Here is a 13,715-nt window from a genome sequence, read left to right on the forward strand (position 1 = left end):
ATACTAATTACTGCATTCCAATACAGACTTCAATTTAACAAACATTAAACATATAAAACACTAAAATATCTTTATGTAAAACAGCAAATGCAAAGAACCTGAAATGCTACATATTACTGTGCCCCTTTTTCATAAAAGTTCATAAATCCCAATTTAACCCATGACTCTCAATTTCTTGAATTATGCCATGTGCAAACAGACCATAATAGCAGGTCAAGGAAACCAGATCTATAATCTAGAAAGAAGTTAGAATCACAAAACAGATTTTTATTTTATGTATCTGATCTTTTGCACAGCAAGACTGTTGAAAATCTCTTTAAGATATGTCTTGCTCTGTACAGAATTAAGCCACAATGATGATAGAGAAGTACAAAAGAATAAATTATAATGTAATTGAAAGAAAATGTTAAAAATCCCAGAATTTCCATGTTCTCAGTTTCACAAGGTATGACAGTAGTTAAAGATTTTACTTCTATTAAATTTAATTAACTTATGAAGTCCATTGCCAAAATATTTTAAGGAAGTCAAAGGAAATGCAGAATATCAAAACATACACGTTTTTACATTTATCTGTATAATGATTCACATTTCAAAAAATAGAGAGACAAATGTGATTTCACAAGTCATATGCCAACTACAGACTGATTAAGGAATCAGTCTCATACAGAGAGCACTGTGCTCTGCTATTTTGGAACTTTTGGTGTAGATCACTAGCATGGGAATAAAAAAGATTGACCTCATAACAAAGAATTTAGTCACAAAACAAGATATACTAGAGTTCATTTCCACATGCTGAATTCCTGCACAGCATTGTTAAAGCCTTTTTCCCTCTCTGCCTCTTCCCCCTCTCCAAAAGAAATGCAGTGGCAGTTGTCACCCTTGTGGGAATCACTGGCAGGTGAATGAAGTCACTGTCCATAAAGAAACTAGCCTTTGTCTGGTGTGGCAGTGTCTAAATCCCTGTATGAGACAAAAAACACATGCAAATCTTGAATATTAATCTTCTCAAAGCCAGGAATCTTTTTGTTCCTGTTAACTATAACCCATGGTCTTTACATTTATTGCCTTTTATATGTTTATAACATAGTTATAAACAATATGTGAACAACTACCTCAGTGCTTTTACACTACACTATAAAAAACATTGCTTTTTCAACCTGGGAAACCATGTCCTTTAATACCAAACATTTTGGTAAGGTCCACTTTTATGGCATAAGTTTTGGTAAAGGTTGGGGGTTTTGTTTTGGTTTGGCTTTTTCCTTTTTGTTTTTGGGTTTTGTGTAGTTTGGTTCTGGGTTTTGTGTGGTTTGGTTTTTGTTGGTTTTTTTTTGTTTTTTTTTTCTTTCAATTGCTCCATCATATAGGATCTGCATTATTAAATCCCCAAACCAGGCATGCAGATATAAAAGTGTTAGCACCTGCCTAGCTACACATGGGAAAAAAATCCCCATAGCCCAGGATCAGAAGTGCACATAGGATGATGAACTTTCAGAGCTTTTGAAAACAAAGGCCACGTCCAACATAAAATGGGCCAATAAAATGTTTGGTTTTGTAAGGCTAAGGATAAGGGATTGAACGGAAAGTTGTTGTAGCTGAAAGTACTCCCCCCCCTGGCCAAAGCATTTCGCTTTCCGTGCTTCAGTGTCACCATCTAAAAAAGGGCTGATGTGTAATCCATCCTCCTTTGCACATTATTCTGACATCTATATCTTGGCAGCATTCTAGAAGCTGAAGTGATATTTTAATTTGGTGAATATATAATAAAATATAGGGCATGTAAATATTAGCTGCAGTAACACCTCATGTTGAAATGCCTTGTCTGTATATGCATAGCACAGTGTTCTGTTTTTTACCTCAAAGCACTTTGATTAATTGAGCTTCTTACCACCACTCAGGACAGGATTTTATTATTCCCATTTTGAAGATTAAAAAAATAAATAAGCCTTTACAGTTTAAATAAAAAAGACAGTTAAGGTTAAAACAAAAGCTTCCGAAGGCAAGATTTCCATCTTCATATTCTGACTTGATACAGCTATAAAAATATAGCTTCATTTCAAGTTAATTATTTTTATGAATTTAGAGTTAAATATCTTGATACCAGATTTGTGCTTCTAGTCGTAAATACAGAGAGCTGTATGTTATTACATGCAGATCAAAACAAAACTTTGAGAACACAAAAAAGGTGTTTCATTTTGCTATGATTTTTACAGTCTAAATCCATGGTTTGTAGCTCAGGCCATCCCTGTGATATTTTAAGGAAAATCTTAAGCCAAATCTCCAGTTTGCTGTTGTGACACCTTTCTGGAAAGAGCCTTCTCTACATGAGAGCAGTACAATCCAACCAAACACCCACTCTTTATCAGTACCTTTCCACAATGAATGAATTCCTTAATCACCTTCTTAGAGGCTAAAAAATGGCCCCATATGCTGATTGTCCAATTCCTTTTCTAAGATTTTACATATGTACCAGAAGAGTATTTGCCATGGGATGCATATGCCAGAGGGGCATTTTGTGCTGGGCTATAAGCCAAGGTGCAGTTCTTTCTGTGTGCAGGTGTTTTTCTTTGTGCTGAAACCTTATCTCTGAGCACTGGATACTGTACACACACAGCTTTATACATGCCAAAACGCAAAGAAGCCAAATAAATGTGAGGAATGCCACAATTTCTGAGCAGTCAAGAGTCCTACATTAAGAAAAAGATATTTCACAGTATCAATGATCAATTAATGACTAATTAATGATCAATTTAACCTGATGTTAAAGACAAGCTTTTTAAATGTCTGGGTCTCTTGACACTTTTAACAGAAATTCATTTGCACCTTCTCTGCCTCAGAATTCCTGGCTTGCATTGCCCAATAATGTACACTGAAAAAGGAATACTCCTTGACACCCAGAGAAGTTGTGGAATTCCCTGGAAATGTTTAGGGGTGGTTGGATGGAGATCTCAGCAACCTGGTCTAGTGGAAGGTGTCCCTGACTATGGCAGGGGGGTTGGATTGATCCCTTCCAACTGAAACCATTCTATGCTTCGGTAATTCCACAATTTTCAACGACAGGTGAGCAAACTTATATTTAAACAATTGTACTTCTCATTATCATCAGTTAAATTTTACTGGTGTCAGAAAACGACATTCACAAATACTTCGGACAGAAAACAATTAGGAGCAACCAACAGAAGCTCCTTAAAAATTCTGCGGAGCCATTACCCAGGGACTGATTTCTGGTTCAAACAATCTAAAATCAGGCACTGTCATTTTAACCAGACACTGACAGGGTTATCCTTTGGTTTGCAATCCACTGAGCAGCACAAACCCATAGTGATCTCCGAAACTGGCTTGACAGCACGTCCGTGGTGTACGGGAACAAACCACGACAGGCGCTGCTCGCGGCTCAGCCCCGTCGTGCTGCCGGCACCTTTTCCCTGCGGACACACGGACCGGCGGGGACACACGGCCCGAGGCGGACACACGGCCCTAGGCGGACACACGGCCCCGGCGGGGACACACGGCCCGAGGCGGACACACGGCCCCGGCGGGGACACACGGCCCGAGGCGGACACACGGACCGGCGGGGACACACGGACCGGCGGGGACACACGGCCCCGGCCGCTCCGGCCACAACGGCCCGGGGCGGCGGCGAGAGCGGCTCTGCCGCCTCGGACAAGGGAAAATCCGGGCGTCGGCGAGGAGAGGAAGAGAGAAGAGTGGAGTGGAGAAAGGGGAGGGAGAGAAGGAGGAAGAGGGAGAGGGAACAAGAAGGAGGGAGAGGATTAAAGGGTGAGAGAAGGGAAGCGGTGGGGAGAGAGAAGGGAAGAGAGAGCGGGAGGGAAGAAAGGCGGAGAGACGGGGAGAGGGAAGGAGGGACAGGCGAAGCCGGAGCGGGAGGCGTGAGGACGAAGGAGCACGATGGGGAGGGTGGGCAGAGGAACAGCCGCACGCTCCCCGCTCGCTGCGCCCCACCTCACACGGCCCCGCCCCGCTCCGCCCGCCCCGCTCCGGGCTCCCTGAGGGCCGCGCGGCCCCGCCCTCCTGGGGGCGGAGCGTCGCGGGCGGCCCTGCCCCGCTCCCTTTGTGCCGGGGCCGCGCGCGCCAGCCGCAGTCGCCGCCGCTTCCCGCCAGGGCAGCGCGCGCCCGCCCGCTCCTCTTTCCCCTTCTCCCTCCCCCATTCCTTCCTATTCCCTCTCTCCGCTCTCCCGCTCGCCATGTCGCTGGGAGCCGGCCCCGAGGCGGGCTTCTCCAGCGAGGAGCTGCTGACCCTGCGCTTCCCCCTGCACCGCGCCTGCCGCGATGGGGACCTGCCCGCCCTGTGCGCGCTGCTCCAGAGCTCGCCCCGCTCCGACCTGGCGGCCGAGGATTCCTTCTATGGCTGGACGCCCATCCACTGGGCCGCGCACTTCGGCAAGGTGGGGCCTGGCCGGGCTCAGCCGGCGGCGGGAGCGGGGGTGGGAACGGGAAGGAGAAGGGGAAGGAGGGAGCGATTCCCGCTCGCGCGCAACGCGGCGCCATCTTTGCCCCTAGCGCGCGCTGTGCCGGGAGGCGCCGCCGCCCCCCCTCCCTCACCGCCTCCTGCCGCTCCTCGGGGAATCGGGCGGGACGGCAGCGGACAGCCGTGGCGCTTGGCTCCGCTCCTGTCCCCGGTCAGCGAGGCGTGGGTGGCGCAGGTCACGGGGCTGGCGGCACCTGCCGTCTCGGCATCGCTCATCCCACCCCCACTGCCGGCGGCAGCCGCCCCTCTCCCTCCTCGCTGCTTTCCCGGCTGGCAGCGGCGGCCCCGCGCCTCGCCCGGGCCACCGGCACAGGAGCGAATGGCGAGGAGCAGCCGATATCCCCAGACCCCCGCGGGGGACGCCGGCCGTGCGGGCTGGAGGCACCGCCGCGGCGCGACCTCTTCCCCGCGCTGGGCTGATCCTCCTGCGTGCCGGCCCTGCCTGCCCGGGCGCTTTGTCTGCGCGCTCTGCCCGCGGCCCGGGCCCTCCTCGGGCTCCGCGCCTGGAGACCGCTGTGTTGTGCTGCCCGTGTTATGACAACCGGCTCGGAGGAGTTTGGGCAGAAGGTGCTGCTGGTGCCTGTAAGGCGCTCCCCTTTTGCCTTCGGTAGGAAAAATAAATCGCGGTTCATACGTATGGAATTTTCTGCATTGGCGTCGTTGCGTTGTAGAAAAGACCAAAACGTAGGAAGTAGCTCCGCTAACTTCACATCTTAGAATAAGCGGTGTTCTAATTCCAGGATTTTAATATAGGCGTTTCCTGTTTCTGATGCAGTATCTCAGACTATGCAGGATTCTAGCCTAGAGGATCGGGATCTGTTCTTTTCCTCTCATTGATTTGTCTGAGTTTAGAATTCGAGGGGCTTTTGTTCTTGTTCTCCCTCCCATTTCCCATATACTCCTATTTGCTTATTGGTTGTGCGCCAGAGCAGGAAGATTGATGTACTTAGGCAGTTGTCATGGTTTATAAAAGGACATTAGAAGATGGTTTCTATACCTTATGTGATCTTAGCTGCAGTTGCTTCTTTGAGAAGCTTTTAGAAGCAGCTTTATCTAAGTCGTCTTCCAGTCCTAAAACAAAGGCAAACAAAAAACCCTAAACCCACAAAATCCAAAATGTAGAATAGTCTTTTATCGGTTGAGAAAGAAACTAATAATCTGCACTCTGAAAAAAGGTGGACTGCTTTTATTTTATTTGTGAAGTACACTCGCAGGAAGTATTAAGGTACTAATTGGCCTTACGGTATTCTGTTTCTTTTTTCTGTCTTGTAAGAATTTCTTTTCAGTATGAGCTTCTGGCAGTCGTGCTGTTGTGAGGTAGTATTTACTTAATTATTGGATGTAGATTTTGGATAGTGTATGTGTTGTTTTGGTTTTTTTTTCCTTTAAGCATCTTAAGTGCCTGCTAACCATCCTAGGTTGAGTGACCTTTGTGTACATTCCAGTTTCTGTTGAAGAGACTTTTGCAGGAGGAGCAAACAAAGGGAACAAGTCGGCCTGCAACACGTTGTATTGTATTTGCTATTTTCATTCTTAGGTATGGGCAGAATTTGATGGGTGGTGGTGTTGCATATGGGGGGAAATCTGGCAGATGAAATGAGACTTAGAGAGTTGACATAGGCTGTAAATGGGTTTTACAGAATTTTGTTCATATGTTTTGTCCTAAAAGCCATCAGATCCAGGCAGCAATTTGTGGAAGTTATCTACATTCTCTATAGTCTAGTTAAATTGTGTTCCTTTCTCAGAGCCAGAGACTGCACAACACTTTGAAAAAGTTACAGTAGTGTGTTGGATCCCAGATCCGACTGGTTTTGTGCTTGTGTGGCACAGTTACATTTGTACCTTTGAGCAGTTAACAGTGTTGCCAGCAGTGAGACAAGAGCTGCTCAGATGCATGTCTTACATACACATTTATGGTGTTTTTGTTTCTCTAATTCAAAAGGAAATGGAAAATTCTTCTGTTTCTCAAAGTACCACAGTTTTCAAATGTTGATTTTTAAAGCATTGGTTAAGTTATTGAACATGTCTCTTTCTCTTCACTTCTTTGTTTTTCTAGATTTTGTGGGATTTTCACTTGTTAGGTTTTTTTTCTTTTCCTGGAAAAATTATATATGATGACAGAACTTCATGTCTGTCTGTGATACAGGGCCAATTAGTAACATGGTCCACCAGACCATTGCTTCTCACTGCAGCTCTCTAGGACCCTGAAAAGACAAAATTGGTTTAGTTCTGTTCTGGAACTACTTGTGAGCAATGAAATCTAACCCAGTTCATACATGCACACACATGTGTGCCTGCACACACAGCAGGAGTCTGGATTTGATGAACTTCAAAGAGTTTTCTTTCCCTCTGCCTGTGGCTCAGGTTGAACATAAGATGGCTCTCCCTGCATCAAAGGGCAGTACAGAAGGATTTTACAGTGAAGCTGTGTAGAGCTAAATTCTTGCATATAGTTGTAGATATGCTTCAGGAAGGAAGTAGCAGCAACAGTCAAGTTGGTTATAAATGATTATGTGAAAGAGAAAAGGTGGCTTATGGGGGAGAAAATACTGCTGTAACACCAGTACCAGTAAAAATGGGGTCTCTTACAACTAAAAGTGAAAACAGGGTTCTTGAATAACTTATTCTAAGGCACACTTCTCCAGTTTGGAGGTAATAGTTAAAATACCAGCAAAGTCAATTGGAGGTGATGGATATTGCAGCTTGTGTTTCTAGCTGTAATATCTGGGCATTTAATGACAATATGGAGCCCCTTTTAGAGAGAGCAGCAAGTGCAGATTTACTTGCTGTGTGGATTACCTGTGGTGGAGTTTGCATTTCAGGACATTCCCTGACTGCAGAAAAGTGCTTGTCTCTTGAGATGTGAATTAATTCCCATTAGAGTTTCTATATTTTAATTGGAGTTAATTATACGGTGCCCTAAATTACACTGGTATTCCACAGCTTTCTGAGAAGATGGGTCAGAATGTAAAAATGTTAATAGTCTTAAAAAGCTACCAGAGAGGTAGGAAATACAGGGCTTGCATAAAAAATTGATTTTGATATTAATTTTAGTTCACTGTTTTGGACTAACCTTAATTTTCTTTCTAATCACTTGCAATTGAATTTTTATTTTCTCTGACCACATCTCTTTGCTTGTGCTCCTTGCCCACTTTTGTTTTTTGTCATTTGACTGTTCACATTATGGGAAGCAAAATAGTAGTAAATATGTTCTGTTTCTTTTGGAACAAAAGTGGTAGAGATAAAAATGCCTGTCTCCTGCTTGGTGTTTTTCCAGTGCTGTGGCCTGTATGGAGGCCTGTCTTTCTTCACTAAATCAGTTTAACCTCTGCTTCAGGTAGGAAGATATCTACTGTATTAAATTTAGGTCATTTAGTGAAAGTGGACTTGTGTGTCCTGATCTCGAGCAGAAATGATCAAGTGAGGTATTGTTTTTTGTCATGATGACTTTTTTGTTCATGGATGGAATTAATCTCATTCTTCCATAACGTTGGAAGAAGCAGGTTTTTCTGACAGCCATGATACAGCAGATCCATGCTCAAGCTTTTAATGGGATGAAATGTATTCATAGTTAAAGCTCTATGACTCTAAAGTCAGAGTATTAAAAAAAAAAAGGAAAAACAATGTTTAAAAGTGAAGTTGCATGGATAATCATGGTGTGTGGCCCTCTTAGATCCAGGCAGTGCAGGATAGTGCTGGTGAATCAGTTTGTGTTTTTTCCTTTTCAGTCGATGGGCTGGAATGCCAGTCTACTTAAGGAATTCTTTCAGCCTGGTGCCTGTGCAGGAAATATTATTCTTTCCTGAAGTTGTAATGCATGTCTGGAAGTGTTTTCAAATGAACTCTATTAATAAAGTCTATTGTTTTAAAAACAGGCTGAAATTTATTTTTGCCTTCAGTTACCACAGATGAACCTCTTGGTGTAGCTGGAGGGGTGTTTTCCATCACATGACTTATTAATAATTAAAGTGTTACAATTTAATTAATACCTACTAAAGATTGACAACAATATTATGAGTGCTAACATGTGAAGATCATGGAAAGTCTAATATTGGTAAATGCAAAATGTAGTTCAGTAGTAGTCTAGTGTTGGAGTTATAAATTTCCTTAAGTTGTTGGATACGTTGGGTTTTTTCCCCAACAAAAGTGCTCATTTTCTTTTGAAAAGGTACTTTCTGTTTGGCAGTGTTGATGTTTATGGAGCTAGATTCATTAATATGCAGTGTTTCAGTTATCCTCACCCTTTCTTCATGCAGTTTGTGAGTTCCTGGTACAGCTGTGTCCAGCCTTAACCCCCTTACAGTCCAAAAAATGACTTCTGTATGTCCAAAGGGATAGGGTTCACATGGTTTTGTTTGAATTGTATGAGGGAAGGAAACAAATGAAGCTGGCAATGTATTTGCAAAACTAATGTAAAATACTTCATTACAGTGTTTGGTACTTTTATCTCATGTGTAGTTCAGCAAGAGCAGGATTTTGCAGGTTAAGAGAGGGAGAAAGAAAGGCTGACACACAGCAACAGAGAAGAATGTTATAATCCTGATGTTGATGCTTCTTTCAGAGTCAAGCTGCCAGCCCACATTCAGATGATTTTTAATTGCTCCTTTATGGACAGACTATTCCACAGCTGTGGTGTGGCTGATGTTTTCTTTAATTGTGATACACTGAGACAACCACAGATTTGTTTTATATGAACCAATGCCTGAGCTGGTGTAAGGGTCTTTGTTTTGCTGCTGCATTTGTGTGCAGTGGTATTTGTTTTCTACCCACAGTAAATGGATGCCTAGACTAAACTGTTTATTCCAGGGTTGTGAGTTTCTTTTCCTATCAACAATACAATGTTACTGTGTGACAGGAAAGGAGTGTTGTTTTGACTATTTTTGAAAGTTGAGGTCATCGTAGCTGTGGTTTGCCTAGTTTCTACAAATGAGAAGTTATGAACCTTTAAAAATAGTATCTGGTAATCTGACACTTCTGGTTAGTATGTTAGGAGAAAAGGCAGAATATAACTTGACCATTACTGCAAATTTTTAAAAGAAAAAAAGCTTTTATTGTCTTTGTGGTGTCACAAACAAGCAGCCTGTTTTGTTTTAATCAGTTTCTTATCTGAAATAACAAGAAAAGGGTGGAATTGATTCCTTTTATAGATTTACCACATTGTATGTATTCTTAAGTATTATTTTTCTTGACTAATCTTCTGTCATTCCAGGAATACAGTAAAGAAATGAAAAATCTTTTATTTTTCTGATCTAGCTTTATATAAACTCTGCTGGGAGTACGAGTCCAGCATCTATGTATCTCCTAACAACACTTTTGTTTTGGCAGATGTTATCTAATAGTGTCTGGTTAGTATCATGTTTGCTGGATCAGAACTCTCCCCCTTTTCCCCCCTCCTTTTCTTTCTTCCCTTTCCACCTTCATAACAAAAGTGAACTGAATATCTCTTGTAATTAGGATTGAAGGGTTTATGTCCTCTTCTTCTCTCTTCTGAAATTAAAGATGAAACTGTTTTGGAGGTGAGAATTAAGTACTTCTCAGGTGTGGTCTATGACCAAATGGGGAAGGAGTGAAGGAGAAGGGAGCAAGTCCTAAATTCCATATTCTATCTTATTTTTCATTCATGTAGTCTTACTAGCAAGTCTAGCTCTTCTGGATTTTATGTATTTATTAGCACATGCCAATTGTCATAGCACATCTGTGTAACATTTTTGGTTTTGTTTTCCCTCATGTCTTTAAAGCTGGAGTGCCTAATGCAGTTAGTAAGAGCTGGAGCTTCTGTAAATGCCAGTACGACACGGTTTGCTCAAACACCAGCCCACATTGCTGCTTTTGGTGGACATCCACAGTGCCTGAATTGGTTGATTCAAGTGGGGGCCAACATAAACAAACAGGTATGGATTAATGTGTATTTCATGTGTGCTTATAGTTCTGCAAGGAGGGTCTTGATCCCTTTTTATGACATGTATGAGCCTTACATTAACATACAGATGCTTCATTTTTGACATCAGCTGAAGTCAAGTGACTTAATTATCAGTTAGAGACATTTTACATTGAGGTAGAGGTAGGACTAATAAATGTCCTTTAAGCCTCTAGGGGTTTGGAGGATATTTGTTTTAGGAGTTGACGTCTTGCTGCTTCTTGAACAAAGTGATAATGTTGCCTTGTATTGGCAGCATTAGCAAATACTCTGATATTGCAGTGCTGCTGTAGGGGCAAGAAAAAGACTAGTGAGGGACATAATACTTTATCAATATGCTAATAATAGAAAAATTGACTATTACTTACAGAACCATGAGACCTTTGTGGTGCTTCATGATTTATCATACATCTAACTAGTAAGAGCTGCCTTGACTTATTTTAAGGTGCATTTGGTTTTATGTTGTTTTACTTTTAGATTATTTCTGAAGCTTTTCTAGTAGCTTTATGAAAATAGATCAGAAACATGTACTTGACTAACAAAGAATGAATAGGTGATTTTTAAAATTTCTTTTGCCCATTTTTTTACTATAAGTGTCATTAGTTTAGGTGAGTATGTAATTTATTTGGTAGCGGGGAGTGCATTAATATAGCAAAATTCCTGCAAAGGAGTGTTGTACTCTCTGGTACAGTAACAGAATCAATACCTAAAAACTGTCATCATGTTTTTAAGAAAATGTTTGAAGCACTGAATGAATCTGTTATGTATGCTAGTCATCCATAACATCCTTTTTAATGGTAATCAAAAGTATTTTTAATAATATTCTGAGAGTAATTAATACTACAGCATATGCTGTTGTTAAAAGCTGTGGTATAGCACAGCATCCATAAAATGTCTGGCCTGTTAAATCTTGCATCATACTTTTCTTAAAATATTTAAGGGCCAGACTATGTTTTATATGCAGTAGAGTTAAGCTAAGTCTGCTGAAGAACTAAAACATTTGCATTTCTAGAGTTTGGTTCTTTTTTTTTTTAAAGCTGTGCAAAAATAAGAAATGGGGAAGTTTGTGTTGAGTTTTCAGAAAAGAAGTCTGGTGCATTGAGAACAGCTGTGAGACATCAGGAGAATTGTAGAAACAATGAAGGTGGCTGGATGCAGAGGCTATAGATGGCATCTTCTCCTTGATACCTGACAAAAATAACTTATGCAAAAAGTTATTGCTGCATAGTGGTAGAATCTTCAGAAGAGAAAATACGAGAACTGTAAATGCATCTGGAGACCAGGTAAGAATGTAAAGAAATGGTGATTAGAGAGGAAACGTGGCATGCACAGAATAAAGATATACAAATAACTGCTAAATGAGAAGAGAAGAATGAATGAAAGTGAATGAATGAGAAGAATGAAAGTTTCCAGCTATGAGGATAAAGAGAAGAACTGACCAGTGAGGTTGAAATGGAGTTGAAGAACAAGCTTGATGTCCTGGAACATGAGGGGGAAAAAATCACATGTAGTGAGTGAGGTTGTAGCAAAGAAGAAAAGTAGCAGCTAGCTCCCAGAAGAAGAGGAGAAGAGTGTGGAGAGATCTCTCCATGGGCTGAGGGCAACATGCAGATGACTGTAAAAGAAAGCAGAAGGCAGTATAATGTGCAGTTAAAAATGGACAGGAGACTCATTCCAGCTTAAAGAAGTTACTAAGGCAGGACAGTGACTCAGAAGTCTGTATGTTGCTGTCTTGTTGCCAGAGCAAGTGATCTTCCACATTGTCACATAGTGATGATAGCATCTTATAGACTTACGGGGTCAGACTGAGGCAGTGACAGACCATGGACACAACAGAGGTGGGTGCTTGGTATGTCATTAATGGTAGGCTCACGTTGCACTTCAGTGTAGTAACTTTTTTTTGCACCCACAAGATAGTAATTGAACATATGACCAGAGGTATTTCAGACTCTGTTTAATGACAATATAAGATACCTCTGGATAATTAAATGGTAGTAGAAACAAAAAAGTCTCTGAAGTTTGTAGGGTACAACTGGTCAGTCGCACTGTTTTCTCATGCACAAGCACTGAAAGCTAGGCAGTGTGCCTTGGTGATAACTAAAGCAGAAAGCTCATCCCACAGATAGTTGGAATGTTTCATACATGTCTTTGTAAAGCACAGTGCATGCTTTGCTATCCCCAGTTTCCTCAGCTGTTTATTGAATTGCAGTCAAATTCTACTATTCTTGTTTGGTTGAACTCCTTAAGTGATCTCTGTTCCTTATTTAATTTGCAAGCACTTTTAGGTGATCATCTAGGGCTTCCACCCACACTTTTGAGCTTTTGGAGCACTATTTCCTGATGTGTATTTTGTTTATTCCTTCCAGCTCGCTGACTGATGCTGTACTCCAAACAGACATAGTCACTGGCTAATGCTTGTGTGAGGACAAGTGTTCCATGGACACTGGATACAAAACACATGCTGAGAAAGATCTGGGAATGCTTGATATTTAAACTAGTAAACTTTTCCTTCCAAACTGACTTCTGGTCATTGGCTACAGACTAACCCTTCACTTCTGGAAAAAGAAAAGGATAGCTTCTGAAAAGGAATCCACTCGAGTCTCTCAGTTTTACCGTAAACCTCCGGAACTCAGTAGAGTTTGCGTGCATGCTTTCATATCTGCCCTGAGGTATTGTATTGTAGCTCATGCTGCCTGCCCTGAAGTTTAGGAAAACTTAAACATGTTTTATCTTGTTGCTGGTGAGAGTTGCCCAGGACACTTCTCAGGGAGCAGCAATGAAGGACGAATGCTGAAAACTGCTTGTCCCAACTTCACTTTGCTCCCCTAATAAATTATGTGAGTATATCCTGTGATGCCCAGCCCTCTTAATGTAACTGTATGTGCTGGCTAGAATCACATCTGTCTCTCATCAGTGGGCAGCTCCTTACCCCCAGGATCACCATATAAAAATACACAGGAAAGCTCAAGTGCCAGGCAATGGTCTGTTTCTACCCCTCAGTGCATTCAAGACAATGTCCTACTGTTTCTGATTTTTCTTCCCCCTCAGTGGGCTGTGCCTGCTAATAGTTGTTAGTAGTGTGACTCAGGACCTGCATTTGGCTGCCTGCCTGCTCTAGTTCACTGTAACAGTGCAAAGCAATTATCCTGCTAGTTTTCCTGAGGATTTTTTTCTGATTTATCATTGTCACAACACAGATTGGTTCTGGGCTGTTGTATATGTTAGATACATCAGATAATAAGTACTTCTGATTTAAAAAACATGAACTTCATTTAAATATATTTTCCCTCTAGCCTCAGCCTATTAAACATT

The 13,715-nt window shown here is 42.1% G+C and overlaps 1 protein-coding gene across 1 annotated transcript in view; it reads left to right on the plus strand.

Moving 5' to 3' along the window:
* The first annotated feature begins 4,089 nt into the window (after positions 1–4,089).
* The window catches only part of ANKRD10 (ankyrin repeat domain 10), a 37,389-nt gene continuing 27,763 nt past the window's right edge, over positions 4,090–13,715 (plus strand). Inside the window, exons 1-2 of the mRNA XM_063149967.1 lie at positions 4,090–4,403; positions 10,225–10,377. Coding sequence (XP_063006037.1) covers positions 4,203–4,403; positions 10,225–10,377 — 354 coding nt within the window. The 5' untranslated portion in view covers positions 4,090–4,202. The remainder of the gene's footprint in view (positions 4,404–10,224; positions 10,378–13,715) is intronic.

Source organism: Melospiza melodia, chromosome 2 (genome assembly GCF_035770615.1).
Source record: "Melospiza melodia melodia isolate bMelMel2 chromosome 2, bMelMel2.pri, whole genome shotgun sequence".
NCBI lineage: Eukaryota > Metazoa > Chordata > Aves > Passeriformes > Passerellidae > Melospiza > Melospiza melodia.